This window comes from Hipposideros armiger, unplaced genomic scaffold (genome assembly GCF_001890085.2).
Source record: "Hipposideros armiger isolate ML-2016 unplaced genomic scaffold, ASM189008v1 scaffold_18, whole genome shotgun sequence".
Taxonomy (NCBI): domain Eukaryota; kingdom Metazoa; phylum Chordata; class Mammalia; order Chiroptera; family Hipposideridae; genus Hipposideros; species Hipposideros armiger.
The window spans coordinates 694,100-722,036 of NW_017731368.1; the positions used below are offsets into that span (position 1 = coordinate 694,100).

The 27,937-nt window shown below is 58.6% G+C and overlaps 4 protein-coding genes across 11 annotated transcripts; 2 read left to right on the top strand and 2 right to left on the bottom strand.

Moving 5' to 3' along the window:
• The first annotated feature begins 25 nt into the window (after positions 1–25).
• On the top strand, positions 26–6,038 carry HYAL3 (hyaluronidase 3). 3 transcript variants are annotated; one of them, XM_019630430.1, is made up of 5 exons: positions 26–327; positions 2,036–2,703; positions 3,880–4,790; positions 5,153–5,242; positions 5,359–6,038. In XM_019630430.1, exons 2-5 carry the CDS (start codon positions 2,157–2,159, stop codon positions 5,632–5,634), a joined length of 1,824 nt encoding a protein of 607 aa, XP_019485975.1. In that variant the 5' UTR covers positions 26–327; positions 2,036–2,156; the 3' UTR covers positions 5,635–6,038. The 3 variants fall into 3 exon arrangements, with proteins under 3 accessions (XP_019485975.1, XP_019485962.1, XP_019485969.1); XM_019630417.1 differs by lacking the exon at positions 2,036–2,703; XM_019630424.1 differs by lacking the exons at positions 2,036–2,703; positions 5,153–5,242.
• A 380-nt stretch (positions 6,039–6,418) lies between these two features.
• Positions 6,419–11,423, top strand: IFRD2 (interferon related developmental regulator 2). Of its 2 annotated transcripts, XM_019633789.1 has the most exons (12): positions 6,419–6,660; positions 8,520–8,639; positions 8,726–8,810; positions 8,918–9,042; positions 9,122–9,279; positions 9,400–9,450; positions 9,536–9,714; positions 9,801–9,906; positions 10,214–10,351; positions 10,438–10,566; positions 10,646–10,741; positions 10,883–11,423. In XM_019633789.1, exons 1-12 carry the CDS (start codon positions 6,603–6,605, stop codon positions 10,961–10,963), a joined length of 1,326 nt encoding a protein of 441 aa, XP_019489334.1. In that variant the 5' UTR covers positions 6,419–6,602; the 3' UTR covers positions 10,964–11,423. The 2 variants fall into 2 exon arrangements, with proteins under 2 accessions (XP_019489334.1, XP_019489341.1); XM_019633796.1 differs by lacking the exon at positions 9,801–9,906 and having other exon boundaries at positions 10,883–10,977.
• A 108-nt stretch (positions 11,424–11,531) lies between these two features.
• Positions 11,532–15,256, bottom strand: LSMEM2 (leucine rich single-pass membrane protein 2). Of its 2 annotated transcripts, none has more exons than XM_019633806.1 (4): positions 15,151–15,256; positions 12,571–12,681; positions 12,295–12,480; positions 11,532–12,079 (listed from the first exon to the last, which is right to left on the bottom strand). In XM_019633806.1, exons 1-4 carry the CDS (start codon positions 15,170–15,172, stop codon positions 11,946–11,948), a joined length of 453 nt encoding a protein of 150 aa, XP_019489351.1. In that variant the 5' UTR covers positions 15,173–15,256; the 3' UTR covers positions 11,532–11,945. The 2 variants fall into 2 exon arrangements, with proteins under 2 accessions (XP_019489351.1, XP_019489361.1); XM_019633816.1 differs by having other exon boundaries at positions 12,571–12,757; positions 15,151–15,229.
• Positions 15,257–16,310: 1,054 nt separating this feature from the next.
• SEMA3B (semaphorin 3B) lies at positions 16,311–27,741 on the bottom strand. 4 transcript variants are annotated; one of them, XM_019633762.1, is made up of 18 exons: positions 27,652–27,741; positions 23,587–23,770; positions 22,722–22,879; positions 22,491–22,553; positions 21,967–22,086; positions 21,794–21,887; positions 21,271–21,390; positions 20,232–20,377; positions 20,030–20,141; positions 19,845–19,914; positions 19,622–19,766; positions 19,069–19,288; positions 18,717–18,808; positions 18,589–18,630; positions 18,194–18,351; positions 18,054–18,109; positions 17,819–17,958; positions 16,311–17,377 (listed from the first exon to the last, which is right to left on the bottom strand). In XM_019633762.1, the coding sequence occupies exons 2-18, from the start codon at positions 23,693–23,695 to the stop codon at positions 16,976–16,978; spliced, it is 2,247 nt and encodes a 748-aa protein (XP_019489307.1). In that variant the 5' UTR covers positions 23,696–23,770; positions 27,652–27,741; the 3' UTR covers positions 16,311–16,975. The 4 variants fall into 4 exon arrangements, with proteins under 4 accessions (XP_019489307.1, XP_019489318.1, XP_019489311.1 ...); XM_019633773.1 differs by lacking the exon at positions 27,652–27,741 and adding an exon at positions 25,231–25,405; XM_019633766.1 differs by lacking the exon at positions 27,652–27,741 and adding an exon at positions 24,074–24,893.
• Positions 27,742–27,937: the final 196 nt, after the last annotated feature.

Here is a 27,937-nt window from a genome sequence, read left to right on the forward strand (position 1 = left end):
GAGCCTATGGGAGACAGAGCCAGCGTTGGGTCACAGCTGTGACGTGTAGGAAGCAGGGCCAGGCTCAGCACGGGCGGGCGGGGCAGAGGAGAAGACAGCGCAAAGACTGAGTGCGTCTGAGTCTGAGTCAGTTATGACGCACGGGCGGAGCCTGGCCGCCTGGAGACTCAAAGCCGAGCGGTGCACCCCGAACCCCGACGGCTGCAGTGCGTCCGCCGCACCGCTAGGGGCCAACGCAGGCGGACGGAGGAGTCTGAGCCAGAGACAGCGAGATCCCGACCTGTGCGGAGCCAGGAGGCCGAGCATCCTGGAGCCCAGCTTCAGCATGTTAGTACCACTCCCTCCCCACGTGCGGCGTGTCGATCCTCATTGTCTCGCGCGTTTCTGTCCGCTCCGTGCGTGCGGTCAAGTGGCTACGCGCCCCGACGTCCTCCATGTATCTGTGGTTCCCTCCCAGAGCATGCCGAGCCACACCCACCCAGGGTCAAGCTCCCAAAGTCCCCACCCCCAAAACTCCACGATTTGGACCCACTAGGAGGGAGGGAGAAATCGAGGCGCAAGGGCTTCCTCTTTCTGAGGACCCAGGAGCCCCGCCCACAAGTGGGTTGGGCTGGTACTGAAGGGGTTAATCCCACGGGGAAGCCTGGGGTTCCAGGCCTAGAAGCGGATCCTGGGGCTTCCTTCCTCCCGGTCAAGGGGTGCGTCTGCTGCGGAGGTGGCTGATTGCAGGTGAGGGGCTTATAGCTCTCTGAGTGTAATGTGGTGTGAGGGGAGTGGGCTACCTGTTATTGACCAGTGTGGAATTGGCCTCAAGTTCAGGGGGCCTTCCTGGGGAGGTGGGGAAGGGGAGCCAGGACACCCTCTCTGGTGAGCAGGTGAGTAGAATGATGGTATCCAGCGCCTCCTCCGCTCCCTACCCCCACCTCCAGAAATCCTTCAGCATAGACCCTCCTTGCCAGCAGGGCTTGGGGTGGGCTGGGCAAACAATGGGGTTTGGGTGCAGGAGGTCTGGGCCCCCAACCTGGTGGCTGTTGGACCCCCTGTGGATGTAGGAAGGAAGCTGTGGTCATTATCTTAGGGTGACTACGAAACTCAGGCCAGTGGGGAACCAGGCTTGCATAAGCTACATTGCTGTGTGACTGTTCGCCGGGCCCCTTGCTGGTGCTGCTGGGGGCCCATCTGAGGGGACGGCTGGGTCCATGCCCAATCAAAGTGTCCTAATCTGGGCAGTGTTGGGGAGGAGGCCATGGGCTGTGCCTCAGGCAGGGAAGGCAGTCCAGGGAGGGGAAACAGCCTAATGGATGGGTGAGTGGTGCCTTAGGATCAGTTAAGTGGCAGGCATGGCCCAGGTGGTCAAAAAGGGTGACCTGGAATGTAGGGAAAGGAGGAACAGGGGAGCTCCTGGGGACAGCTGTGTACCCTCTGAAAGGAGCCTTGGGTGGGTTTAAGTAGAGGCTCATGGTGTCTGGTTTGCATGTTCTGTCCGATGGCCAGCCAGCCATGGTGATATTGGGCTGGTCAACTATCCTAGGGAGGACAAAGTTGTAGCCAAAGTAGGATGGGGCCAGGACTCCTGGGTTCTGCCCCAGCTTTTAGTCCTCAGCCTCCATCCCATGTGAGGCAGGACACCCTGAACCCATCCCTCTGCCGTCCACCTGAGTCAGCTCTCCCAGGGATAGGAGATGGGTCTCCTCCAGGTCATCTGTGCTATCAGGTGAGTATAGGGACAAGGTGCAGCCCACCAGTCCCCTGTTCTAGAATGCATGGCACTCTGTCAGCCCTCCCCTGCCCCAACCCCGTCCTCCCTCCTAGCACAGCACAGCATCGCTGGTGTCCCATAAGAGGAGCACCCTGTGGTCTGAGGAGATGCCACTTCCTGGAGACCGTGGCCTTAACCCCCAGCCTGGCACCGAGCCACCTGCAACCCAGCAGGAGATGGCCTTGGCTCCCAGCCTAACTCAGCTGAGCCTGGATCTTACATGTAGGAGGGAGCTGACTCTGAGCCCTGGCCCAACCAAGTTCACCCCTCCCCTAGACCATCCACACTGGGTGGAGCTGATCCTGAGTACCAGCCCACCTGAGCTGACCCTGGATCCTGCACACCAGCCAGAGCTGATCCTGAGCCCCAGGCTGGCTGAACTGACCCCGCGTTCTGCATGCCACCAGAGATGACCCTCAGTCCTGGCCCGACTGAGCTGACCCTGGATCCCGCACACCAGCCAGAGGAGACACCAGCCCCCTGCCTGGCTGGGCTGACCCTGGAGCCCGCACACCAGCCAGAGGAGACACCAGCCCCCTGCCTGGCTGAGCTGACCCTGGAGCCCGTGCACTGCCGACCTGAGCTTCTGGATGCCTGTGCTGACCTCATCAATGAGCAGTGGCCCCGCAGCCGTGCCTCCCGCTTGCACTCCTTAAGCCAGTCCTCAGACAACTTCCCCCTCTGCCTGATGCTGCTGAGCCCCCACCCCACACCCGGGGCAGCCCCCATTGTGGTGGGCCATGCCCGCCTGTCTCGGGTGCTGGACCAGCCCCAGAGCCTCCTAGTGGAGACAGTGGTGGTGGCCCGGGCCCTGAGGGGCCGTGGCTTTGGTCGCCACCTCATGGAGGGGCTCGAGGTCTTTGCTCAAGCCCGGGGCTTCCGCCGGCTACACCTCACCACCCATGACCAGCTATACTTCTATGTCCACCTGGGCTACCGGCTGGGTGAGCCTGTGCAGGGCCTGGTTTTCACCAGCCAACGACTGCCCACCACCTTACTTAGTGCCTTCACCAGGGCCCCTTCTCCCCAGCCATCCTGGAAGACCCCTAGCCTGACTGCCCAAGCCGTCCCAAGAGCCCCCAAAGGGCCATCATTGCCGCCACCTCCTCCGCTGCCTGAGCCATTGACCACGTCACCCCGACCTCCAGCAGGGCCCCTTCCACAAAACCTGCTGGAGACGCAATACCATGACCTGAGAGGATGCCCGATATTCTGGATGGAGAAGGACATCTGAGGGCTACCGAGAACAAGGCACTGTCATTCTGGTTCAATGGACTGCCCAGGACAGTCCCAGCCTCAGCCCACTGGCCATACTTCAACCCCTAGCCCCTGGGGGCAGCTGTAGCCTGGGCACATTTCCTGAGTGTCAGTGGGGCCAGGAGATGGCTCTTGCTCAGAGCTGCCGGTGTGGCTGAATAAAGGCTTCTGTTGGGTGTGGCTATGACAGTTTATTTGTTGACCCCTGCAGGAGCCTCCAAATCCACTTTGGCCCTCGGGCCATAAATGGAAGGACACCTACCTGCCCTTTGCCCCTCCCACTCTGCCAGGCCCAAGGGACAGGGTATCTGTTCCCTTCCACGTTTGCTTACTCATCACCATTCACTGAGCACCTACTGTGTGCCAGGCCCTGGACTGGGCACAGACAACGGGGAACTAGACAGATAGAATCTTGACCTGAAGGGACAGACAGGAAGGCAGGCATACAGTGGCAGGGTCCATGCTGTCTTCCTCACTCCGCCTGGAGATCCAGGAGACCTCCCAGGGGAGGCGATATCATAGCAGAGACTTGAGTGTTGAGTAGGAATTAGGCCAGGCAAGGTGGGAGCTGAGTGTTCTTGGGGCAGGAAATAAGACGGACAAAGGAAAGAAGGAGACTTGGGAGAGCTGGGGGTGAGGGAGGTGTCAGGGCACAATGGTGCCATGACAGAGATGGAAAATGGGAGAGGTGCCCAGACCAGCTTGGGGTGTGGCTGCTCTGAGAAGCCTGTGGGACCCTTATGGGACCATGCTTTTCCTACTCCCCATTCTTGTGAGGAAGAGTGGGAAAGTTTCCCCAGCTTTCCCTGCTGTGTAGAAGGTATGGCCATGGACTCTGAGCTCACAACCCCTCTCTCCTGCAGGTTTCCATTCCTGGGGCATGACCATGCAGCTAAGCCTGGCCCTGGTGCTAGGGGTAGCCCTGTGCCTAGGGTGTGGCCAGCCCCTGCTTCGGGCCCCTGAACGCCCCTTCTCCGTGCTGTGGAACGTACCCTCAGCACACTGTAGTGCCCGCTTTGGTGTGCACCTACCACTAGAGGCCCTGGGCATCACAGCCAACCATGGCCAGCATTTCCATGGCCAGAACATCACCATCTTCTACAAGAACCAGTTTGGCCTCTATCCCTACTTTGGGCCCAGGGGCACAGCTCATAATGGGGGCATCCCCCAGGCTGTGCTCCTTGACCGCCACCTAGCACGGGCTGCCTACCAGATCCAGCACAGGCTGAGACCTGGCTTTGCTGGTCTGGCAGTGCTGGACTGGGAGGAATGGTGTCCACTCTGGGCTCAGAACTGGGGCCACCGCCGAGCCTATCAGGAAGCCTCATGGGCTTGGGCACAGCAGGTATTCCCCAACCTGGACCCCCAGGAGCAGCTCCACAAGGCCCGTACTGGCTTTGAACAGGCAGCCCGTGCATTGATGGAAGACACACTGCGCCTGGGCCGGGCACTGCGGCCCCATGGGCTCTGGGGCTTCTATCACTTCCCAGCCTGTGGCAATGGCTGGCACGGTATGGCTTCCAATTACACGGGCCACTGCCACTCAGCCACCCTTGCCCTCAACACCCAACTGGATTGGCTCTGGGCTGCCTCCAGCGCCCTCTTCCCTAGCATCTACCTCCCACCAAAGCTGCCGCCTGCTCATCACCAGACATTTGTCCGATACCGCCTGGAGGAGGCCTTCCGTGTGGCCCTTACTGGGCACCCACATCCCCTGCCTGTCCTGGCCTATGCCCGCTTCACATACCAGAGCTCTGGGAGGTTCCTGTCTAAGGTGAGTGAAAGTTGATGTCTAGTGGGGAGACCTGACCCTGTCCTAGGAAGGTCTGAAAGGAACACCTTACTCAGGGGGATTTGAGGGCGGTGGTCCTGTCCTGGAGCTTCTGACAAGGTGTAGCTCTGCCTTGAAAGATTTTGAGGGAGAAAGCAAGCCCCAGCCTTGGAGCCATGGTCTGAGGGGAGACATTCTCTGAGTGGAGGGCCTGAGAAGCCATTCAGAGGCTCAGTGCCAAAGGGCCCTACTCTAGAGGTGGAATCAGATCATGGTAATAAGCCTGGAAAGTTTCTAGAAGATAGGAGGTAGGTCCAAACGGATCTGGCCAGCTCAGCCCTGGCTTAACAGCTCTCTGCCTCCAGGATGACCTTGTGCAGACCATTGGTGTGAGCGCAGCGCTGGGGGCAGCCGGCGTGGTGCTCTGGGGGGACCTGAGCATCTCCAGCTCTGAGGTGATCATTGCCCCCTCCAGCCTGCCACACAGCCCATGTTGGGGTCCTAGGGTTGGGGAGAAACCATGTCAGGGCCATAGAGCAGGAGTATTGACAGATCCCTTCCCTATCCTCAGGAGAAGTGCTGGCATCTTCATGACTACCTGGTGGACACCCTGGGCCCCTATGTGATCAACGTGACCAGGGCGGCCATAGCCTGCAGTCACCAGCGGTGCCATGGCCATGGACGCTGTGCCCGGCAAGACCCCGGACAGCTGGAATCCTTTCTGCACCTGCAGCCAGATGGCAGCCCTGGAGCTTGGGAGTCCTTCAGCTGCCACTGTTACTGGGGCTGGGCTGGCCCTACCTGCCAGGAGCCCAGACCTGAGCCTGGGCCTGAAGAAGCAGCATAAAGCCAGGAGTCACCTGCTCTGACCCTCTTGTTCCTGCTGCCACTCCCAGTCCTGGAGGGTTCTATCCCACTCCTGTTCTATTTAGCCTAGCCAGTCCTCCCATACACACACCCTACTTTCCATGGGATCCCTGGGAAGTGGAAGGGGCGTTTACACGATTTGAAAACCAGAGGAGCTCTGAAATCACCTGATCCCTCCTAACAAGGAAGTAGCCCCAGGGAGAGACAGGATTCCAGATGGTTAGAGTTGCCAGCCCAGGGCTCTCTGTTCCTTCACATCACTGAATCTATGGAGTGGTCACAAGACACCTATCTGTCCAAGGGCAGGTGGGCCCCAAGATCTTGGCTAAGATCTGTACCTGCTAAGCTGTTGTCTACCTTGCTTTCATCATAAAGTCACTTTTTCTTTCACTGCCTGAGCTTTGGCTGTTTCCCCTGTTGTACCAAGCCCCACGCTCATCCTGTCGCCAGTGTCCCGCTGCAACTGCCCAGAGATGTGGGTCCTGCGTGGTGGGCGGCTCCAAGAGGGTGTCTTCAGAGTTAACGACTGCGGGCTTGTATGTTGTGGGGGGTGGGGAGGTCGCAGAGCATTGTGGGTGCATAGTTCACCTAGAGTGTCGTGGGCTTACGGGTCGCGGGAGTAGACTACAATTCCCGAGGTGCTCTGCGCCCAGCCGGCCCGCTGTAATCTACGCTCGCAGCCCCATGGGAATAGTAGTTTCTGCCGCGTGGCTGTGGGTCTAAACCGAAAGGCCAGGAACTCGTCTTCCCGGCGACCCGTCTAGCAGGGCGGGGCCCCTCGACCGGTTTGACAGGGCGGGGCGCCTCGCGAAGATGGTGGCAAGCGCGGCGTGTTTCTCGCGTCGTCTTTCCAAGGCTCAGCTCAGCGCACCGGCCGGCGTCTCGCTGGTCTGGAGCCCCAGCCCGCCGGGTCCCTGACCCCGCGCCCCCTTGCGCCGGATACCCGGCATGCCCCGTGCCCGTAAGGGCAGCGCGCCCCGCAAGGGCGGCCAGCGCCGCAGAGGGGGTAAGTGGGGGGCACGGGGCAACTGATGAACGGCGAGCGGGGGACCTTGCGTGGGTTTTCGTCCGTGTTCCCGAGCGTCCTGGGCAGGAACTCCTGCCTGGACCATTCTGGCGCCGCTTCCCGCAACTCCCTCGCGGTTGACACGTGCCTCAGGCGATAGAGGCCACGTGTGCGCCTAACTTGAGCGCGCTGCTCGCTGGTCGGTTGCCTGCGTTCCCGACCCCAGTCGGGCCGGCACCTCCCGGACTCGGTTTCCCCATTGCTCCTTCGCCCCAGTTGCCTGCTGTGGTGTACAAACCCGCAGGACAGAGCAGGAAGCCCACCCTTTACCCCAATCCCTGATTCTTTCCTGGACTGGACTAGGAAGTTGGTGGGAGCCTTGGGGGAGAACTGAGGGAGGGGGCGATAAGGAAGCTGCAGGATTCCGGCCTTGGCAGACCTGGCCCTAGAGGGTGGAAGAGTCCCTGGAGCCTGAGGCAGTCTTCAGACGCTTATCAGCCTCGACCAGAAGAATGGCCTGGGGCCTGGGGCCGTAAACACGTATGTTTATTTTCATGGACGGCATGTTTCCTAGGTACAGCTCAGACCTCGGTACTGCCCTAATGCGGCTTATGTGGGGGTACATGTAAGAGGGTAGCAACATTCCAAAAGGACGTGCTGGGGGGACAGGTTCACTGAGTGGTGTCAGCCCTAGACCAAGAAAGCCTCAAGGTTGGGGCTTCTGAGTGAGTCTTGATGAAGTGAAGAAAAGAGCACCATGGGAAAGGAACAAGTGCAACAGCCTGGCAGTGGAGCAAATGAGGGAAGCCTGGGCTGCTTTGGCTGGTTGGGTGGTGAACAGAGGCCTGTGCAGGTGCTGGACTTTGTCCTGCAGGCACATGGAGTATGTAGTTCCAGAGAAGTAGGGCCGGCCTGATGACCAAAACCCATCTGGGGCTCTGCTTCAGCAGCTGCCCTGTCAAAACCAGCCCCTGGCACACACAGCAGAGTTCAATTCTACTTATCCTGACATTTTCCTGTGTTCAACCTATCTTTAGGGGCTCATGCAGTTGGGCCACTTCATTTGCTGCACTTTCCAGGGGCAGGAGGAGCCTTTGTGTCTATCCACCCAAGGCTGAAAGCCTGGGATGGACCAAGGGAAGCTCAGAAGATAGAGTGCTTGAAGCTAGGGGCACCCACCCACTTCCACTAGGAGCTGGGCTTCTGCTCCCTGGGCTGATGGGTGAGCTTGTTCGTCCACAGAGGAGCCATAACTAGTCACTTGTTTAATCATTGTCTTCACTTGCTCTACCCGAAAGAGGTGCTTTGGCATCTCTGTTTTGCAGAGAAATTGAGGCTTTTAAGACTAGGCACTTGACCTGGTTGCACCCCTATTGAGCTGTGGAGCTGGGATTTGAACCCTGTGTCTGTCTGACTCTATATAGGTCCCTGACTTTTGCCCTGGCCATTTAGGGGCATAGTCTAGGCTGGTGGCTGAGCTCCCCAGGATCTGCCTGGATGTGCCCCCACCGTAGGCTGGCCCACAGGCCTAGGTGGACCTGTGCAGCCCCTTCTGCCTCTATCTGGCTCTCAGTCTCCTCCTTGAAGCAGGCTCTGGTCTCGAGGAGGGTCTGTTCACCAAGTCGGCCAGGTTTTCCTAGGCTGGGCCTGGTGCCCAGTGCTATCCAGCAGATAGACCACGTTCCCTTTCTTTCTCCTGCTTCCTGGCTCTGTTCCCTGCCTCCCGCCTCAGCCTCGGTTTTCTCATCTCTGAAAGGGGCAGCATTCTGTCTTGTGGTGTCATGAGGCCGGTCCTGTGGTATCCCTAGCCATCGCTCATCAATGGAGGCAGGCCAAGGGTCCCGTTTTCTCATCCCCAGGAGCTCGGAGCAGTACCCAAGCTGACTCAGGTTCCAGTGAAGATGAGGCAGCCAGTGAGGCCCGCAGCACCACCAGTGATTGCCCCAGCCTTCTTAGCACCATGGCAGAGGACAGCCTTGGTGAGAGCGGGTGGGATTTTGGCAGGGACTCAGTGGGGGCTCCGTGGGCCAGGGCAAGAAACAGGGTTGACCAGCTGGCCTTGCAGGGGGGGATGCCGTGGATGAGCAAGGCCAGCAGGAGGACCTTGAGGAGAAGGTGAAGGAGTATGTGGACTGCCTCACAGATAAGAGGTACCCCTGACTTCCACCCAATCCCTACACCCATGTCCCTAATCAGCCCGTGCCAGCTGCGACTCAGGCAGGGCTGGCCAACAAGACCCCTCTGCTTTATCCCTCAGTGCCAAGACCCGGCAAGGTGCTCTAGAGAGCTTGCGCCTGGCCCTGGCGTCCCGCCTACTCCCTGATTTCTTGCTGGAGCGCCGCCTTACACTGGCCGATGCCTTGGAAAAGTGCCTTAAGAAAGGTTGGATCCAGGGCATGTGGGTGACCTGAACTGGCTGGGTGACCCTTGTGCATGGGCTGACTGCAAAGCATCTCTGCAGGGAAGGGCGAGGAACAGGCCCTGGCCGCCGCTGTGCTAGGCCTGCTCTGTGTACAGCTGGGCCCTGGACCCAAGGGCGAGGAGCTGTTCCACAGCCTGCAGCCCCTGCTGGTCTCCATGCTCAGTGACAGCACAGCTAGCCCTGCTGCCCGGCTCCACGTGAGTGTTCCATGCTCTGTGACACCCTTCCCTCACCCAATCCCTAAGCAGGGAGGTGGGTTCCACCTGCCCCCAGGCTCACCTTCTGACCACGGCCTGGCTTTACCCTCCTCCCAACAGTGCGCTTCTGCCCTGGGCTTGGGCTGCTACGTGGCTGCTGCCGATGTCCAGGTAAATAGCCTTTGTTCACAGGTAATAGAGCACCTAGGTCCTAGCTCTGCCCCTGAGCCTCTGTCCTGCCTCCCTGTGCCACTAGGACCTGGTGTCTTGCCTCACGTGCTTGGAAGGTGTTTTCAGCCGGTCCTGTAGTGTGGGTGGCCCCACAGCCCCTGTGGCCCCTGCCAGCCTGCATGGCCTGTTCTGTGCCGCCCTACAGGCCTGGGCATTGCTACTCACCATCTGCCCCAGTACCCATATCAGTCACATCCTTGACAGGTAGGGACGACTGACCCCTGGGTGTGGGAGGGGGAAGGTGAAGAGGCCCCCACCCCCACACGTAGCTCAGCTTGGCCCCTCCCCAGGCAGCTGCCCCGGCTGCCCCAGCTCTTGTCCAGCGAAAGTGTGAACCTGAGGATCGCTGCCGGCGAGACCATCGCGCTGCTCTTTGAGCTTGCCCGGGACCTTGAGGTGTGAGGGGGCTGCTGATGCCACTTGCCTGTCCCAGGCTGGTTGCAGGGGATGCCACAGAAAACAGGGCAGCCTTAGGTCATTATAGTGTGGAAATAGCCCCAACACAGACTCAGGTGCCAGGGGCTATGTTGGGGACCCTGAGCAGGGGTGTCTGGCCCAGGCAGGGGTCAAGAAGGGGCTCAAGGGGGCCAGGCAGAGAAGAAAGTGAGATCCTCAGTGAAAGGAAGGGTTTGGGCAACCCCATGTTGAGAGCCAGCCAAGTTCAGGGTTCTGTTTACACACCCTCCATCACTCCGCGCTGCAGGAGGACTTTATTTACGAGGATATGGACTCCCTCTGCAGTACGCTGCGCACTCTGGCCACCGACAGCAGCAAGTACCGTGCCAAATCTGACCGTCGGCGTCAGCGTTCTACTTTCCGTGCTGTGCTGCACTTTGTCGAGGTGCGTGTGAGAATGTGTGTCCTAGTGGGAGTGTGCCCCCAGGCACAGCCGCCAAGCCCAGTCCTGTGGGCCCCTCTACCCTGCAGGGCGGCGAGTGTGAAGAAGAGACAGTCCGCTTCGGCCTTGAGGTGCTCTACGTGGACAGCTGGGCTCGGCGCCGGATCTATGCCGCATTCAAGGATGTGCTGGGGTCGGGCATGCACCACCACCTCCAGGTGGAGTGGCCTACAGGGAGGGTGCACCCAGCTTGTCTGCTTCCGACTGGCCTGAGCTCACTGCTCTCTTTGCCCCCAGAACAATGAGCTACTCCGGGACGTCTTTGGCCTGGGCCCTGTGCTGGTGCTGGATGCCACTGCCTTGAAGGCCTGCAAGATCTCACGTTTTGAGAAGGTTTGCACCCTTGGGCACCTTTATTTTCCCGGTATTCCTGCCGCCTGGAAGACTGAAGCTCTGCAGGGGCGGGAGGGAGGAGAAGCGCTGGGCCTCCCCGTCCCCAGCTCACCAGATCATCACTCTTTGCTCCCACTTCAGCACCTGTACAATGCCGCTGCCTTCAAAGCACGGACCAAAGTACGCAGCCGCATGCGGGACAAGAGGGCAGACGTCCTGTGAGGCAGGACCAGCCGAAGAGGAGACTGTCCACACCCTTGCCCGTATTTTTGACAGAAGACAGTACGACAACTGGTCCGTGCCAAAAATTGTCGCTTTATTTTTTTAATGACAAAACCAAAAACAGACATGGGTGTGTGTGGCTGGAGGCCAGGCCACTTGGGACCCTGTCCCTTTGCCCCTGCACTCAGCCCTATGGCCTCTTCTTGCCCTGTCTCAGGCCAGGCCAGATATGTGCCTGTCCCAGGGCTATGGGACAGGCAGTAGGAGGGTTGTCCCTTTTTCTCCTTTTTCAGGCCTTGCTCCCCTGGGATGAACCACTTCCTTGGGGGCGGGGGGGATGGCGTCTGGACAAATGTCACAACAGGTGGGTAGGTGAGGCTATCTAGAATGGGAATGGATTTATGTACTGATATTTAAAGACTATTAGAGATAAGTAAACTGAATACTCAGCCTTCTGTGGACCTGGATCCTGGGTGTTTTCTGCCTGCCTCGCTTCCCATCCGTCACCCTAGGCTTGGGCCCAGCTGGGTCTCCCCATCTTCAGTTCACCTTTACCCGCCAAGAGTCTCTTCCCCAGATGGTCCTACTCAGCCCAGCCTGTCTTGAGAGCTGAGGCTGGACCCCCACTGGGAGGCCTGGCAGAGTTTGGGTGACTGGGATGGGGGTGGCTATTTCTAGACTTCTGAACCTGCTATTTGAGGGAAGCCAGAGAGTGCTGATAGGCCACCGGAGGAGCCAAGCGGCTGGTATCACTTCCTCTGACCTTGGGCCACCCAAAGCAGGGTCTTGGCACCAGAAGGCTTGGCTAGGCCTGGCCTGAAGAAGCCAGGAGAGGCGAGCAGCTCTGGGGCCAGATGAGGCTCCTATGAAAAACCCTCACCAGGAAAGTAGTGTGGAGCAGCAGTGGGAGAGGAGAAACCTGCTAATGGCCACTTTATTGCCCCCCCACACACACACCCAGACCTCAGGTCCAGGTAGTATCTCAACTGGGTGCTCGGGCCTCACTGGAGTTGAGCCTCCGCAACTGGCTGAGGCTGGCCAGCCGGAGTTTGAGTAGCATCTCCTCTTGCGTGCGTAGTGTGTGTGCCAGCATGCGTAGGGATTCACTCTGCAGCACTGCGGACAGGCAGGCAGGATAAGATGGGGGATTATCAGACCCCGTGCCACCCCACGATCCCCCTTCCATCCAGCCCAGACCAGAGGGTGCCGAGAACCCCCACCCCACACTTCACCGCCTCAGCCTCTGCAGTTGCTCCTCCCAAACGTGCAGAAAGGCCTCCTGGTCCCACTTCCTTTCCCTTGGTTCCCACTAGTTTCCTGCGCCTCCATACCACTTAGGTAGACAGCCAGGATGGCAAGCCCCAGGCAGGTGAACACCAGCAGTGCGAGCAGCAGCAGGAAGCCCCCTCGGCTGTGCAAAGGGCTGCAGCCAGGCTGGGCGCACAGCGACGGCGGCAGGATGCCCAGCAGCCCATCCCATGGCTGAGCCTCCTCGGCTAGGTATGGGCGCAGTGAGCCTGCGGGGTGAATGGGGCATCAGGAGGGCAGTGGGTGTACCTGCTTTCCTCTTCTCCCAGTACATCCATCCCGTTCCCCTGTCCCTTTACCTCCGCTGTGTAGGTCGCTGATGGACTCCACCCGGTGTAGGCTCACCTCCTGCACGTGGTTGGGGGCCAGTGATGCCCTGTTCCTCGGGCTCAGCATTGGTGCCATGGTGTCTGTGGGGCACCGCGGGGCTGATTCAGCCAGTGGGTCACCCCCGCCCTTCTAGGTGGCTTCCAGAGGCAGCAGGGGCTCAGAGAAGATGGGGACAGGACAAAGAGGCATGGGACTCCTAAAACCAACTCAGGAATGGCCCTTGATGTTGGAGTCAGGACAACCCTGGAACCCCATAGGCCTGTTTTCATCCACAGTAGCAGGTGGTGCACCTGACTTGGTCTCGTTTGTTTCCTTCAAGGTACCTCAAGGACTTTCAGGTATTCCTTTACCTGCTCACTTCTAGAGGAGAGTTTATCAGCCTTGGAGGAATAAACCCATAGTGCATGAAGTTCATTCCTGCCTCTTCTATCAGTTTCCCCTGTAGACCCTGGGAATTAGCCATCGGGCCAGACCCACAGCCTGGCATTCTCCTTGTCCCCAGCAGAAGCAGCACCATGCTAGCTGGTGGTGCCTTTCCCTCCTGGCCTTGGCTCTGTGTTCTTTAACACACTCAGTGTGACTGCTGTACCTATGTGAACCCTGTTGTTTTCACTCAAAATCAACACAGAGACCCGCCTTTGTTATCAGACTTTCACAGGCCTCTGAGGTCTTCTTTCAGGCACTCCTCTGAGCATTTAGGTTATTTCCAGCTCTCTTTTGAAATCAATAACTTCTAGAAAAGGATGTGCATCACTGAGTAATGAGGTGTTTTTCAATTTCCCGGCAGTTAATGTGGACAGATTCCAGAAGCAGAATTACTGGAGCAAAAAGCAGGGACTTTTTAAAAGTTATCCTCAAACTGTCTGCCACAATGGTGGCCCGCAGCTCCCAAAAGGGTAAACATTGCCACCTTTAGGCATCTCCATAGAAAAAAATGTATATACATACATGTGCACACATATATTTGTAAGTTGGTAACTGAGAAAAGGCCTTTTTGACCCATTTGATTGGGTTTCTGCCTGGGGGGCTGATCAATATGTATGTGGCTTCCTAATTATCCATTCAAAGCCTCCACCCAGTTAGCCACCTTTACTGTGATTTTTATTGCTGATTTTTAGATCCATCAAAGTGTTTACTATTTCTAAAAATTATATTTTCTTCTGGTTGTTCTTTGACTTGATTTTTTTTTTTTTTTAATCTTGGCTCCTTAAGACCTCCAGATGCCTAGCTGGAAACTAGATCACAAAGTGGGGGGCATTGAAGGGACATCTTATAGGGGCAAGGGCGAGTAGACTTTCTGGGTGATGCATTGGGGGTCATATTAAATTCCCTCTGGGGCCGGCCGAGTGGTGCGATGGTTAAGAACTCGCTTGGGACGCCAGAGGGCCCCGGTTCGGATCCCACATATGAGGGCCAGTGACACTGCCCTCTACAGCTAAGATGCTGAACAACAGCTCAACCTGGAGCTGAGCTGCTGTGAGTCGCCGGCGACGGCGTGGGCTGCAGTCCCTGTGGCAGTGGGTTGCCATGGGCTACCGTGTGTAGCCAGCAGCCAGCGTGAGCGGCCAGCAGCTGCAGTGAGTGGCCGTCCAGAAGCTGGCGACTGATCTGCCTCGCCCAGGAAGAGCGCAATGATGGTGCCAACTTGGGTCAGTGCCACAACTAGACTGAAGAACAAAATGACAGCAACTTGTCTGTTCCCCTCCCCCAATTCCCCAGCACTGTTCCCCCCCCCAATTCCCCAATAAAAATCTTTAAAAAATAAATAAATAAATAAATTCCCTCTGTACTTGGCTGTGCTCTTCCCCCCCACTTTGTTAATTGAATTTGGATTCTGTTTGTTACCAGGGGAAACACAGTAAATGTCACTGTTAAGACCCCAAAAGGAGATAACATCCCCCCCCAACCTGGGGTTTCCCTCCTTCCCATCCAGTATAAAATATTGAAAATGTGATGGGGGGAGTTGACCAGCTGGGCCAGGCTGGAGCTGGGAGCAGCTGGACCTGGAGCTTCCTGCGCCTCCATACTTCTTGTATGTGGTGGGACAGTTAGATGAGGGGCCACCAAAGTCTACTTGCAGTTAGTCTGGCCAACCAAGGGAACCCAACCTTTAGCCAACTGGGGACACTTAGCCCAAGTTGGAGGAAGTCAGAAGCCTATCCCCTCCCAGTCTCTGGGCCATGCGCCCAAATGCTCCCTGGAACCCCTGCTCATCCCCAATCCCAGCTTCCTCCCTGAAGTAAGAGCTGAACCAGCCAGGCAGCTGCCCAACCCACACCCACTTAGGCACAGCCTAAATTCACCCTCCCCCAGCTGGGTAGCTCCCTCAACCCCTCCTGCTGTCCCTAGCAGGGGAAACAGGCAGAACCTGAGATGAGAAGGGGTTCCAGGCATGGTAGGCCTTCCCTCCATGCACAGGGGGCAGGTCCCATTACTTGAGCTGGGACATTATGACTGACAACTAGTTAAGGAAGTGGGGTCAGTGGAACAGGGTAGGTTTCTCCGTGGTCATAATTTTGGGGCCTTGCCCTCCTTCAGTCATCCCCTACCTTCTTGGGTCTCTTCAGTCATGATTGGGGTGGGCTGTCAGGGAACGCGATGTCAGCACCCAGTAGCAGGACAATGGAGGCAGCAGTGGCTCCTCTAAGAGCCTGAGGAAGGCCTGGCCACCTCCCAGCCTAGGCCTAAAATAGACCTGAGCTCAGCCTACTGGGCTATATTTAGGGAAGACAGCTCTCAGCCATGGAAAGGGACAGAGTAACCCACATGGGCCAGTGTGGACTATTAACCTAGTGATGGAGCCCAGGCAAGTGCACACCTCCACTAGTGCATGTGCCCAAGGGCTTTCCTGGGGACCCCCACCACTCCCCTATATACATGGGCCTGTGTCTTCATCCAGATAAGCCACCGCAGGGGCACCTCCAGCAATACCCCACGTGGCAGCCAAGACATTCAAGGGGGCCCTGTGCATCTCCACTCCTCCACCCTCCAAGACCCTTACCCATAGCTGGGTCATCCAAGCAAATGTAGGGTAAGCACCCATCATTTGACCTGTTAGCATCATGGATTAAGGGTGATGGACAATCAGTGCCCAGTGCCACCAGGGCTCAGAGAGCCCTAAAAAGGGGGTAGACACCCCCACATATGCATGCACCCATGCTGGTCAGTGGGTGGACCTAGGTTGAAGGATGATAACTTTTATTATTAAGCCTACAACGTTGTGTAAAGAATTGCCCCCTCTCTAACCTGTTTTCTCATCTGTAAATCGGAGTAACAATGATTCCTCCCTGGCATAGTATGTGTGAGAATGGAAATACAACTACATGTCTGAAACACTTGGCACAATGCAGTTTTGATCTTCCTTCCTCTATCCACAGGTCACAGAGGTCGTATAAGGATGCATGGACCACTTACCCTTGAATGGAGGAAGTGGTCCAGCTTGGGCCCACCCTGTTGTTAGGCCGTGTCCCTCCTTCCCAAATAGGACAAAGTGAGACGATGCGTTTCTGCCTCCTAAAATATCCCAAATCCATTACTCCAGTGTATTATACTGGCTTCCTTGACGTTCCTCAAACACAGCAAGCTTGTGCCCACCTCAGAAACTTGGCACTGGCTCTTCCCTCCTGGGATGCTCTGTCCCCAGATATTCCCCTAGCTGGCTCGTTATTTAGCTCAAATGTCATCCCCTCAGTGAGGCCTTCTGCTCAAATTCTTTTCCACATCACCCAATTTTATTCATAGCACTTAGCCCAGAAATTATATTATTCAGAATATACTGTGCATGTCAATATCCCCACAGGCCCTATAGAATCCACTCAGTCACATGGTAACCACCTTTAATCCTCACCACAGCATCCTTAGAAGAAACTGAGGCCCTGAAACTGCTAGGAAGGTAACCAAGGCCACACAGCAAGACCTAGGACCAGTGGTTGTCTGCTGGGGCCATTCCAACTTCAGCTGATAATGTGTTTATTGCATTAGTACAGTCGGCCTGCCCCACCCCACCCCCACAAGCCCAGCCTGTTCACAGCTTTCTGCTCATTGCCCAAGGAGGAGGTCCTTTTCCCAGGGTGGGGACTCCTGGCACCTCTCCCGTCCAGGTCGTTGCTATGAATCCCTGCTTCTTGGCCTCTTCCCGAACAGCCGGACCCTGTGCCCGGCCTGGGCTGCCCCTCCCGGGGCTACATTCAAGGGTTATCCACTGTTAATAAATAAGCTGGCGTCTACCCTACGGCCAGAGCCTGTCCGGCGGTGTCTCGGTTGGCCGGGGACCGCTTTGTGCCCGCCCACTAGCTGTCTGTTTCCCAGGGTCTGTCCGTCCCTCTCCCGCCAGTCGTCTCATCTCCCCAGCCCCCCGGCGTGGGGACTGCCGAGTCACCAGTGCGCTGCGCTACGTGGCCCCCGCTCAGCGCGCGGCTCTGGGGCATGCGTCCGCCGGTTACGACCCTTTCTCCGCGACTCAGGAGGCGGTGGGCGCGGCGCGGGCTGCGGTCGACACATTCGCAGGGAGCTTACGCCACCACCACCGGGCTCCACCAGCTGTAGGAAGTCCCGGTACCAGAGCTTGGGGCCCGGTGGCGCTACCGGTGCAGCCTCCTCAGTCCGGGCCAGCCTTTCGGCCTGCACAACACTCAGCACGTGCAGCACCAGGCGACGCAGCGGCTGCGAAAAGCCCTGCTCCACCGCTGTGCACAGGTATGAGCCTGAGTCCCCGCGTCGCAGGTCGCGCAACAGCAGCCCCCGCGTAGTGCGCTCGGCGCGCTCCTCCGCCAGCACCTGCAGGCCGGGCCAGAGTGAGGCGCGGCGGCAAGGTCGGGAGCACCGCTACCGGGAGCCACCGTGGGACAGTAGAGAAAAGGGTCAACGGTGGCTGAGTGGCGCGCATGTGCACATTGGAAGCTTGGGTGCAAGGGGAGACATGGTCTTCAAGTGGAAATCCGATGTGTGTGTGTGCGCGTGCGTGCGTGCGTGCGTGTGTGTTGCAGGAGAGGGGTGGTCAGGAACCTAATTATCCTGAACGAGCCTCACCAGGAAGAGTGCAGGTAAGGCACCAAACAGGAAGAAATGGATCAGGGTGGGCGGAGCCTCACTGGGCGGGGCTAGACCTCATCTAGACCCGGGGAGGTCAGGGCCTCATTAGTCAGGGCGGAGCCTCTCCTGGATGTAGGGAGCCTGACAAGGGCATGGTTGGGAGGTCCCCACCACCACCAGGCTCACCGGGGTGCCGGCTGCCTCCCCTGCGCGCTGGAAGGTCCACTCCACATGTGCCTGCAGCGAGCGAGGCTCACACTCCAGGAAGGCACTGCCGCCCTCCACACCTAACACCTTCCGCTCCAGCAGTGCGGGATGTGATGAGTCTGGGGGCAAAGGACATGAATGTCAGATTCAGGCCAGGCAGGGCGGGGTGGGGCGTCTTCAAGGGCTGAGAGATAGGGGCAGCTGGGGCACTCACCCCCAGAGCACAGCGTTCTGGGGTCGCCGTTCTTTATGTCTTGCCTCCGGAACCGCCTGGGGGGAAAGTTGGAGCCTTCTTGAGCCCTTCTTCTTTTAGCCAGGGACTCCCTCCCAGCGGCCCGCCGCAACCCTGCCCACCTCTTGGCACTGGGCTGGAAGCGTGTGCACGTGGCCCCGTCCCAGGCGCAGTAGGGGTCACGCGCCAGGCAGCATTCGGCGCAGGCGCGGCCGTGGGCAGCGCAGCGGTGCAACGGGATCTGGGCCACCGCGCTCCGTGAGGCTACGTACAGCTGGTGCTAGGGGGCACGAGGGGCTCCGGGCTGACTGAGGGCGGCTCTGTGCCCGCCTCCCATCAGTCAGGGATCCCTTCCCCACTTGACAGATGGGAACACTGAGGTCTCAGGTCACACAGTCTAGTGAAGGCAGAGCCTATACTCAAATCCCGGGTTTCAAACTACCAAGGGCTGCATGGAGGTAGCGGCGCCCAGGCACCCGCTCGGTCCATTGTACCCCTAAGACTTCTGATCACTTACCCTCTTGGAGGAGATTTGCATGCTGGTGACAGCGGCAGAGTCCTGAGAGAGAAGGGGCACTGGGATTAGGGCTGAGTGGAGTGGGAGAACCCCAGGTGACAGGAAGGGGAGGGGGGATTAGGCCTCACCTCAAACACATGCAGCTCCTCCAGGAGCAGCCCCTCAGCATGAGGCTGGCTGCCCTTAGGGACCGAGATCACCTTCAGCACGGTGCCAGCATCTGCAGGGATGAGAAGGGGTGAGTGACTTCTTGTGTTCCTTGATAGCTAAGGCCAGGGGTCTCTTCACCTCAGAGGCTTCTACCCTCAACATGGTTGGGTCGGTGGAGAATGTGGTCGGAGCCATCAGAGCAGCATCCAGAAGGAGATGGGGGCACAGCCCAGGCAAGGGCCCGGAGAAAGGACTGAATATGGGGCGCTTCCACTAACAAGCCCAAGAGCCTCGACTGGGTCGGATGGGTGGTTCTGGCAGGGCCCTGACCTGTGCCAATGAAGAGGACGTCGTAGTGTCCATCAGCTGCTGCTACGCGGTCTGCAGCGATCTGGGTGAAGGTGTACCCGGCACCCACTTGTAGGAAGAGAGGGCGCCCCCCCACAGGCAGGATTGAATTGTACATGAGGGGGTGGTTCCGGGCAAACTGGATGACGTCATCAGGAAAATCCTTGGTGGAACTGAAGGTCCCAAAGGTCTTGCTGGGACACTGGGGGATAGGAAGGAGGCCAACAGGGATGTGGGTATGAGGGCCTGCTGGGCAGCCCTCCACGGCACTCTGGGAACCTGGAGTGTATATGTATGTGGGTGGGTGTATTGGACAGAGACCTGCCCTAGGAATCTGAGAGAGGAAACCCAGCCTTGCCCTTGGGAGTCTGAGGAGGAAACGTGGCCTTCCCCTGAGGAGTCCTGTCTGATGAAGGCGACGTTTCTTCCACCCGTAGCAAAAAGAAGAAACCATATTTACCCAAAAAAACCCTGGCCAAGTTCTCCACCCCTGAGGCTTTCAATGGGTTGTGGTGGGGGTCCCTGGGCTACGTACCATGCCAGGCCGGGGGTAGGGGACACGACCCTGGTAGGACACCCACTGGTGCATGGGCCCCTCTTTGTGTGCAAAGGGTCCAAGAAAGGCCCGGCGCACATCATTCATGCTGTACACGCACACTGCGGAACCCCGGAAGATGCCACTGCAGGCAAAGATGCAAGTGTAGTAAAGGGCCCAGCAGAGCCCAACCGGCACCACCCGGCTACCTCCCAACCCTCACCTGGAAGTAGAGAAGATAGCGTAGAGCAGTGGGGTCCAGCGGTCCCTCGAGGACAGCAGGAATACATCCTCTGCAGGGAAGGGGCCTAGTTGGGGGAGAGCACCAGCCCCACAGGCCAGCCAGGCTCCAGGGTTTGTGCCCCTGCACTCCCTCCCCCAACCCCACTCTCTACTCCTGGTACTCACGAAGCTGGTTGAAGTGTGTGTCGCCCTCCATGCCTGGCACGGAGCACACCAGCCGTGCCTTCAGGAAAGTGGTCCACTTGTTGACCAGGCTGCGCTGCCCACCCACATCGTTCTGCAGGGTCAATAGGAGGGGATGAGGGTGAGGCCTCTAAGGGCAAAAGGGCAGGTCAGGGTCAACAGATGTGGTCCAGGGTCTCCTCACCCGGCAGATCTGACCAACGCGGGACACTGACAGGCGTCCCAGTGCCGGTGCAGCCTCCACTGCCAGCTCACGGAAGAAGAAGTAGATCTTGTCATCATCTGGGTTCTCACTCTCAGGAATCCAAAAGACCTTGACGAACTTGGGCTCTGGCCACAGCAGGAAGCGTGGTATCAGCGGGGTCCTGGCATCCTCCCCACCCCTACTCCACATGAGACCCAGGTGCTGCCTCCTCTTCCTCACAACAGCCCCATGGGCAGCAGCTGACTGACTACCCAGCCTCTAGGACCAAGTTCAGATGGCAGTCCGCTGAACAGACTCCGAAAGCTCAGGGCCCGAGAGTCAAGAAGCAGCCACGAGAGGGCAGCAGAGACCATGGCAACTTGGGCACACAGAAGGAAGGAGCCTCATCCAGGTACAGCCCTCTCACCTTGCCCCTGACAGTTCCCTATGCCTGTGGGCCAAGAAAGGAGGGAGATGGGGTATCCGGTTTTAACTTCACTCAAGAATCTTCCTTTCTAACAGGAAGCAGATGCCCCCACTCGTTTCAAATACTCGACTGGGTGCCATCACTCTTAGAAGAAATACCCTGTCCCCTGACAGTCCGGGCCCCTTATCATTGCTGCCAACATGAATCCGTTCCTTGGCTTGTTCCTGACCCAGAGCCTTTGCACTAGTTTTTCCCTCTGCCTGGAATGTTTTTCCCTCAGTCCTGCTGTGCTTTGGGAATTAGCTCACATCACTCAGCAGAATGGCTTCTTTCCCCCAGCCTTCCCACCACCACCACCTTTTCCCCTCTCTATTCTCTCATTGGTCTCATGGCCATTGAAATTGATCATATATATTTGTTAGGAGGCCTGTGAACTCACAAAAGGCGTATGTCATCTGCCCTGCCACCCCAGTGCCTAGCACAAGGCCTGACACATGGTAGCACTTGGTGAGACCTGGCTGCACCCCTTGGTCACTTCTTTTATGGACATTACTCAGCCCCTGCCTTATTGAGGATAAGGGCCACCTCCCGCCAGCCCCACCAGCCTTTCACCGTTGAGCCAGCGGGAATCATGTGGTTCTGTTCGGAGACTCGGACGCTGGCCCAGGCTGCGGAAGATGGTGAAGTCCCGGCCCATGAGGTCTGCAGCCACCCCCGAGTATAGCTCTTCCCCTGTAGACAGGGCAAGGGCTGCTCAGCCAAGCTGAAGGCTCTAGGGGGAGGGAGCTGTGAAGTCCTGGGGGCTCTTGGGGAGTCAGTGAGGCTATAGAGGATCCCTGGGGCTCTAGGAGTGTCTTGGGACTTTGCAAAGTTCTAGAGCAGCGGTTCTCAACCTTTCACAGGGGTCGCCTAAGACCATCGGAAAACACATATTTTCGATGGTCTCAGGAACCAAGACACCGCTCCTCTATCCGTCTCCAATCCCACATGCAGATAAGCCCACATATGAGTACCCGGCGACCCCTGTGAAAGGGTCGTTCGACCCCCAAAGGGGTCGCGACCCACAGGTTGAGAACCGCTGTAGAATCTCTTAGGGGCTCCAGGAGTTTGTTGGGGTCCCAGCCTTTGGACTCACCCACCAACACGGAGGCTGCCTGATGCCTGGGGTCATACGGACTCTTGCCCTTGCCGTCCTCCAGCTTCTGAAGGTCCAGCCGGAGCATGGGCTCCTGGTAGGTGGGGGCAGTTGTGACTGCCAGGCCCTTCTTGACTCTCCCGACCTCCCTCTCTGCCTGAATCTGTCCTTACCTCCAGCCGGTGGCCCACCTCCACATATACACAGGTGGGGTGGAAGGCTCCTGTGCCACAGGCCAGCAAGTGGGTGTGGTTGTAGGCATGCAGTACCTTCACGAAGTTCATGCACTCAGTCTAGTGGGCAGACAGGGGCAGGGGCAATGAGGCAGGGGCAGGAAGGCAGCCTTAAGGGGTCCCAGCTCACCAGTGGCACCCCCACCCCTTCCTTTCTTCTGCATCAGCCCTGGCAACTACCAACATGAGCTACAGGGACCTGAGTGCTGTTGGTGACCAGCCCAGCCCACCTTCCCCAGAATGGGTACATGAGGAAGCATAGGCCTGCGTTGTTCCCTGTGATTCACGGGCCCCCAAGAAGAATTACATGAACACCCCCTGACTCACTACCTCCAGACTTCAGCCACCTCAACCTCCCTGCCCCCATCCCAGCCAGAACAGGCAGGCCTCTGTTTTAGCACTGCCTTCTCTATAGAGTGAGGGGATGACCCTCCCCGCTCCTACCCCGGGCAGCCAACACTCACACCAATGTCCTTCCCTGCCCAGTTGCACTCCTCTCGCCATTCCACAGGGGCCGGCCAGGCTAGCTATGGGAGGTTGGGGGGGAGGGGAAATACAGGTCAGCGACTTTGGATACTCTGTATGTTGCAGTTGTCCACTCAGGGGACCCATTCCCCTAGGTATCTCCAGGCAGTCTGGAGTGGGGTCCCAGGGCTCTTGCCCTGGGCATCGCAGAGGCTGGGGATCCCTGGCACCTTCTTGGCCCGCTTGCTGATGTTGTCCAGACTGAGGGAGGCCACGTGGTTCTCGGCACCCACGAACAGGCGTCCACGCTCCTCATCCACTAGCAAAGCTTCGTAACAGCAGGTCCTCGCCAGCCTGAAGGTCCGGAGACCATGCCGCTGCTGGAGCTCTGTGGGGTGGGGGCACCACTGAGGATTTGCTGCTGGAGCTCCCCCCACGCCCTGCCTGTTGTCTCTTTCATATGCCACGGTCGGCCCACACACATATGAATTTACACGCATATGGGTTTACACATGAAGGCAGGCCCACCCAGGTGTGAAGCTTCCAGGGTGGGCAGTGCAGCCAACCCTCACCCCCAGGGGAAGAAGATTGAGCTCCTTGGGCATGTGTGGACAAGAAGTGTCTCCAGGTGGGCACACTGGGAGGCCAGGGTTCTGGGGAGGCTAGGCATGTAGGGAAAGCTGGAACCCCACCCCCCAAGTCAGACTGAGGGTTCTCTGCCACCCTACCACCAGCTGGAGCTCAGTGTGACGCCACTGCCTAGTGATGACCCTCCTGTGTAGGAGGTGTGGGAAGGGGGCTCTAATGGCCCCCATACCTCAACTTCTTTGGGGGTAAGGGATGGGACAGAGGCCAGATTTGTTGCCATGGGGACAGAAGCAGTCTTTCTGGGAAAGCATGAGGAGAATGTGGGCAGAGAGGTTGGAGACTGAGGCCAGGAAAGGGTTAACTGAAGATAGCCTGAGAGTGCGCCCAATCCAAACTGAGTCAGGTGGTACACACATGGGTGGCAGCAAACACAATGCCCCCCACCCACACTGGGCCCCTTTCCTGCCCACCCTAAGCTGGGCTTTCCTGCATACCAGGTGCACCTACCTTGGAAGGAGAGCCGAAGGCGTGGAGGGCTGGGGGAGGCACCCCCCAGCACTGCTATCCAGAGCAGGACCAGGCCTGGGATCATGGCGGCAGCCTCCGCCTGCCCCATCCCGGCTCAGGGCGCTCAGGGTTCAGCAGGCGTTTGAGGAGGAGACTTGAGCCGCCCTGGACTCTGCCCCGGGATCTGGAAAAGAAGGAGTAGCAGCAAGGACAAGGGCGGGAGGCTAGGGGGAGTCCCCAGGGATCAGATTACAGCCCCTGGGGGAAAGAGGCTAGGGGGTGGCATTCCACTTCCGAACCCTCCCCTCCCTTGGAGGGTGCCCTGCCTGGCCACAATCACAGACACACCCACGCTGGGCACACCCTCAGGGTCACCCCGGTACTGGCAGGCACCAGTTCCTCCACCACTACCACGTCACCCTCCCCAGTAACCCACCCTCCTGTATACACACTCACAGACATTAATTCACACACTCTGTGCACCTACTTCATGCCAGCCTGGGACTTGGGCTGGGGACACTGGGGGACACAGACAAGGTCCCATGCAGGAGGGGCAGAGTGCCAACAAAGACTCAGATTGGTGTTTTAGAGGGCGGGAGGTGCAAAGAGCAAAACAAGCCCGTCACAGGGAGTGAAAGCAACAGGAGGGAGTCAGGCCTGTAGAGTTGGCTGTGTACCCACAGACCCACGGAGAAACAGAGGCACCTTTGGGGCTGGAGCCAACGGTGTGGGTGTCTGTGAGTGAATGTTTCTGAGGGTCCCTTTGTATATCTGTATTGCACGTGCATGTGTAGTGTGTATGCCCACACAGGTGTACATCTCTGTGAGGCCATATGGCATATGTGTTTATTACACATGTAGATATGTGGCATGTGCACGCGGTCACACGGCATTGTATGCATGTCTATGCAGTGTGTACATCTGTGTGATGTGCACTGTGTACCTATGTGTCTCACAATGTATGCACGTGCAAATGTGTGTGCACAGGTGAGTATATGCATGTCTCTGGACATGCAGGTGAGCAAAAACAACTGCGGTGTCAGCCAATCACTGCTTCAACCCGTTTTCCAGAAGGAGAAGTGCTGTCCAGGAGACTCAAGCTCTGGGCAGAAGCCTCAGCTCTGACGAGGGCTCCTGCCACTCAGGTCCAACAGCCCCAGCTCGAGCTGGCCTCTCTCTCTCCTCATCCCAAAGGGTGGAAAGGGCTGGTCACACATAGAAATTCTGTGAGCTCAGACTTCAGACCCAAGAGAAATCAAGTGGGGCAAGCCAAGGGCCTGAGGAAGCCTCTCCCCCCAGCTGGAGGAGCTGCCCTTCCCCTTCCCTGAGCCCTCTCACCCCTGCCCTCGCCCTGAGGGTTTCCCCACCTTTGAGCCCCTCCACCTCTCTGAGCCAGAGCCCTTCCCTGCACTTCAGATGGGGCCAGGCTCTGGCTGCGATGCCCATCGTCCTTCCCGGAGGCTGGCCAGGCAGGTGCCGGGCACAGGAGCCCTTGTGTGGGACAAGGTTGTGGGGTGTAATAAAGCAAGGGGCACAGCTGCTGAGGCATGTTTCAGACCGCTCCCCCCGTGCCCCTGCCCAGCTCTGTAGCTCCTGGCCCCCTCCCAGGCTGGGACTCCCACCTCCCTCCTGCCCTCCACTGACCCTTGCCGTTGCCTCTTCTGGGCCCGTGAAGTCTGTGATGCCAGAAAACACCTGGCTGCCTTCCCACAGTCTAACCAAGCTTTCCGGCAGCAGCACCTCCCCCACCCTAGCCCCTTTCACCCTGGAGAAGGGGAGAAGCCTAGGGGCCTCAGGGCACCCTCGGACGGCTCCTTTAAGGAGCAGCTCCCGCCCCCACCAAGCCAGCCACCGCCCTACACACGCTGTCAAGTTGACGGGGTGGGGCAGGCAGATCGGGTGACTGGGCAGGCAGCCGGGACGGCTGGAGATGACGGCCCAGCTGGAGTGGAGCGGGCACCAGGGAGGCGCGAGTAGGGGCGACCCCTCCGCTGTCAGTCCTCAGGGTAATAGGGCCCAAGCAGCAGTCCTGGAAGTGGGGCTGCCAGTCAAGGCAAAGGAGGGAAAAGTAATAGAGACTCCCACCAGCTCCAGGGAGAGGAGGACCAGAGGGGCAGGCAGAGAGTAGTCGGCAGATCCGGGAAGCCCAGGAAGTCTTATTGTGCACTGCGGGGTGCGGGCCCATCCAGATGCCCTGTCCTGAAGGGAGGTGAGGGGCCCTCGATGCGAGCTCTGTGACTCCAGTCTTTCTTCTCTGTTGAAGGTGGGAGGAACCGCCCCACCAACCACAGAGCTAGGTACCTAAAGGGGCCTCTGTCACAGATAGGACGGGGCTCCTACACCTCAGCACCTCAGTTGGGAAGGGTCTGGGGGCTTGGCTTAAGGCTGATTCTGGTGGACGCACACTGTACTGCCAGGGGTACTTCTTTGGAGGGGCTAAATGTTGACAATGGCCTAGTGGGGACCTCAGGTTCACTGAGGTGAACATGCCAGGGCTGGAGGATGGGCTTCCACTCCTCAATCCCCCTAAAAGGCATCCTCCTGCAACGTCCCTAAGGCTGGTCAGCAGCTCCTCGAGGATCAGCAAGGGAAGCTGTATAGCCACTTCAAGTGCACATAGTTCTGCTGCCCATCTCCTGCCAAGTCCCCTGGAGGAGAAGTATCTGTGCCCAGCCAGGGTGGGGCCATGCCTGCCTCTTTCCTGAGCCTCAGGACTTAGTGTGCCTGGCCCGGCTGGCTGGCTGGCTGGCTGGCAGAGAAGGGTAGGGGTCAGTGGGAGGACCAGGGGCCTTCAGGAGGGGGAGTAGAGGGATGCACCCCTGCCTGAGCTCCTGGGCTTCCAGGATGCGGCCTGTCCCTCTTCCCAGGCTCTCTTGCCTTGAACCTGGGCAGCCTCCCCTGGCCCCAGGCAAGCAAACAAAATTCTTGGGCTGTTTATAATTTTCCACCCAAGCAGCCAAGATCAGCAAGTGCCTTTGAGGTCCCCATCCACCCCTGCTGTGCCCCCTACCTGCCTCCACTGCTTTTCGTTCTTCAGGCCCAGGGTCCCAGCCTCTGTTTCATCCCACCTTCCCCCCCTACCCCTAGCCCTGTGACCATACTGAGAAATGGGACTAGAATCCGCCACCATCTTCCCGACACCCTGGGACTCAACCCCCAGCCAAGGCAACCGGGCTGTCCCTGGGCCACCTGAGCCCTTTGCATTGCCTTCCACCAGATGTGTCCTTTCCCTGGAGCAGAAAGGGGGATCCCTAGGGGTGGCAGCTCAACTTGTCTGTCTCCCACAAGGTGTCCTGTCTGTTTCTCAGGCCCAGGTCCAAGTGTATGCCAGGCCCTGGGTAGGGACCTCATGGAGACAGCACTCCCGGAGAAAGGTCATTGGCTGTGGGTCACAGTGGGCCCTGGAAGTCCTCAAGGATTCTGGAAACAGGCAGCCAGGGCCTATGTCTCCACAGAATGAGACAAACCAGGGGAGGCAGCTGGGGTCCTTACTCCTTCCTGCACCCCTCCCCTAGCGTCATCCCAGGCTCCTGGGCCTCCACCCTTTGCCAGGGCATCTGTGGGTAAAGGCCTCTCCGGTTCTTGTCCTGGTGCTGCTTGTCAGGGGCACAGCCTGCCAAGGCCTTGCTTTTTCCTTCTGGAAGTACCTGGATTGCTGTGCCAAGTCCCAGCACCTGCCTACCCCTCATCACCAGCTGAGCCTGCACCCTGCACCCTGCCTGGACTATAGACCATCCATCCGAGGAAGGCTGCAGCCAACCCTCCCAGTGCCCAGCCTGGGCTGGGTCACGCTGGCTCCCAACTCACACCTGCTTTAGCCATCAAGGCTGGTGGCTCCAGCTTTCCCGTTCTGGCCACGTGGGTATAAGGAGAAGCTCCCTGCCTGCTTAGGCATGGGGGGCAGAGGCAGTAAAAAGTGGGCCTGGCGAGAAACTAACCGAGGCCGAACTTCCCAGAGACACTTGACCACCCACCCCAGGGGATCTCCTGGGAAAGGGTCTGTTGAGGCACTTGCCCACCCGCCCCCGGCCTGGCCTCCACACTCCCAGGGGACCCCTGGCCCACCTTTTTGGAAAGATCAGCTCCTCCCTTCCTTGCCCGTTCCCCTTCCCTTCTGAGGGCCATTTCAGAGCTGAGGTGGAGGGGTTGAAGGAGGGGCCACCAGGAACCCTGGGCCTCTGGCTGTGGCCCTGCCCCCACCCACTCCGCCCCAGCCCTCCGCCTCCTGCACATTCCTCCCTGGCTGAGGTCAACCCCTCTGGGATGGGGCAGCCTCCCCCCAACCAGCCACATCACAGCTCTTCACTCACTCCTGTTTTCCTCATTGCCCAGCAGGGGGGAGGGGAGGGGG

Excerpts from the sequence above, each read along its gene's own strand:
- HYAL3 (XM_019630430.1), top strand. The coding sequence starts at position 2,157 with ATGCCACCAGAGATGACCCTCAGTCCTGGCCCGACTGAGCTGACCCTG. Across the intron at positions 2,704-3,879 it reads CCACCTGGGCTACCGGCTGG|GTTTCCATTCCTGGGGCATG; the intron begins GTGAGCCTGTGC and ends TCTCTCCTGCAG. Across the intron at positions 4,791-5,152 it reads CTGGGAGGTTCCTGTCTAAG|GATGACCTTGTGCAGACCAT; the intron begins GTGAGTGAAAGT and ends CTCTGCCTCCAG.
- IFRD2 (XM_019633789.1), top strand. The coding sequence starts at position 6,603 with ATGCCCCGTGCCCGTAAGGGCAGCGCGCCCCGCAAGGGCGGCCAGCGC. Across the intron at positions 9,907-10,213 it reads AGCTTGCCCGGGACCTTGAG|GAGGACTTTATTTACGAGGA; the intron begins GTGTGAGGGGGC and ends TCCGCGCTGCAG. Across the intron at positions 10,352-10,437 it reads CTGTGCTGCACTTTGTCGAG|GGCGGCGAGTGTGAAGAAGA; the intron begins GTGCGTGTGAGA and ends TCTACCCTGCAG.
- LSMEM2 (XM_019633806.1), bottom strand. The coding sequence starts at position 15,172 with ATGACTGAAGAGACCCAAGAAG. Across the intron at positions 12,682-15,150 it reads GACTGAAGAGACCCAAGAAG|ACACCATGGCACCAATGCTG; the intron begins GTAGGGGATGAC and ends GGTGCCCCACAG. Across the intron at positions 12,481-12,570 it reads CAGCGACCTACACAGCGGAG|GCTCACTGCGCCCATACCTA; the intron begins GTAAAGGGACAG and ends TTCACCCCGCAG.
- SEMA3B (XM_019633762.1), bottom strand. The coding sequence starts at position 23,695 with ATGGGGCAGGCGGAGGCTGCCGCCATGATCCCAGGCCTGGTCCTGCTC. Across the intron at positions 22,554-22,721 it reads TCAGCAAGCGGGCCAAGAAG|CTAGCCTGGCCGGCCCCTGT; the intron begins GTGCCAGGGATC and ends AACCTCCCATAG. Across the intron at positions 18,352-18,588 it reads TGCAAATCTCCTCCAAGAGG|CACCAGCTGTACGTAGCCTC; the intron begins GTAAGTGATCAG and ends CGTGCCCCCTAG.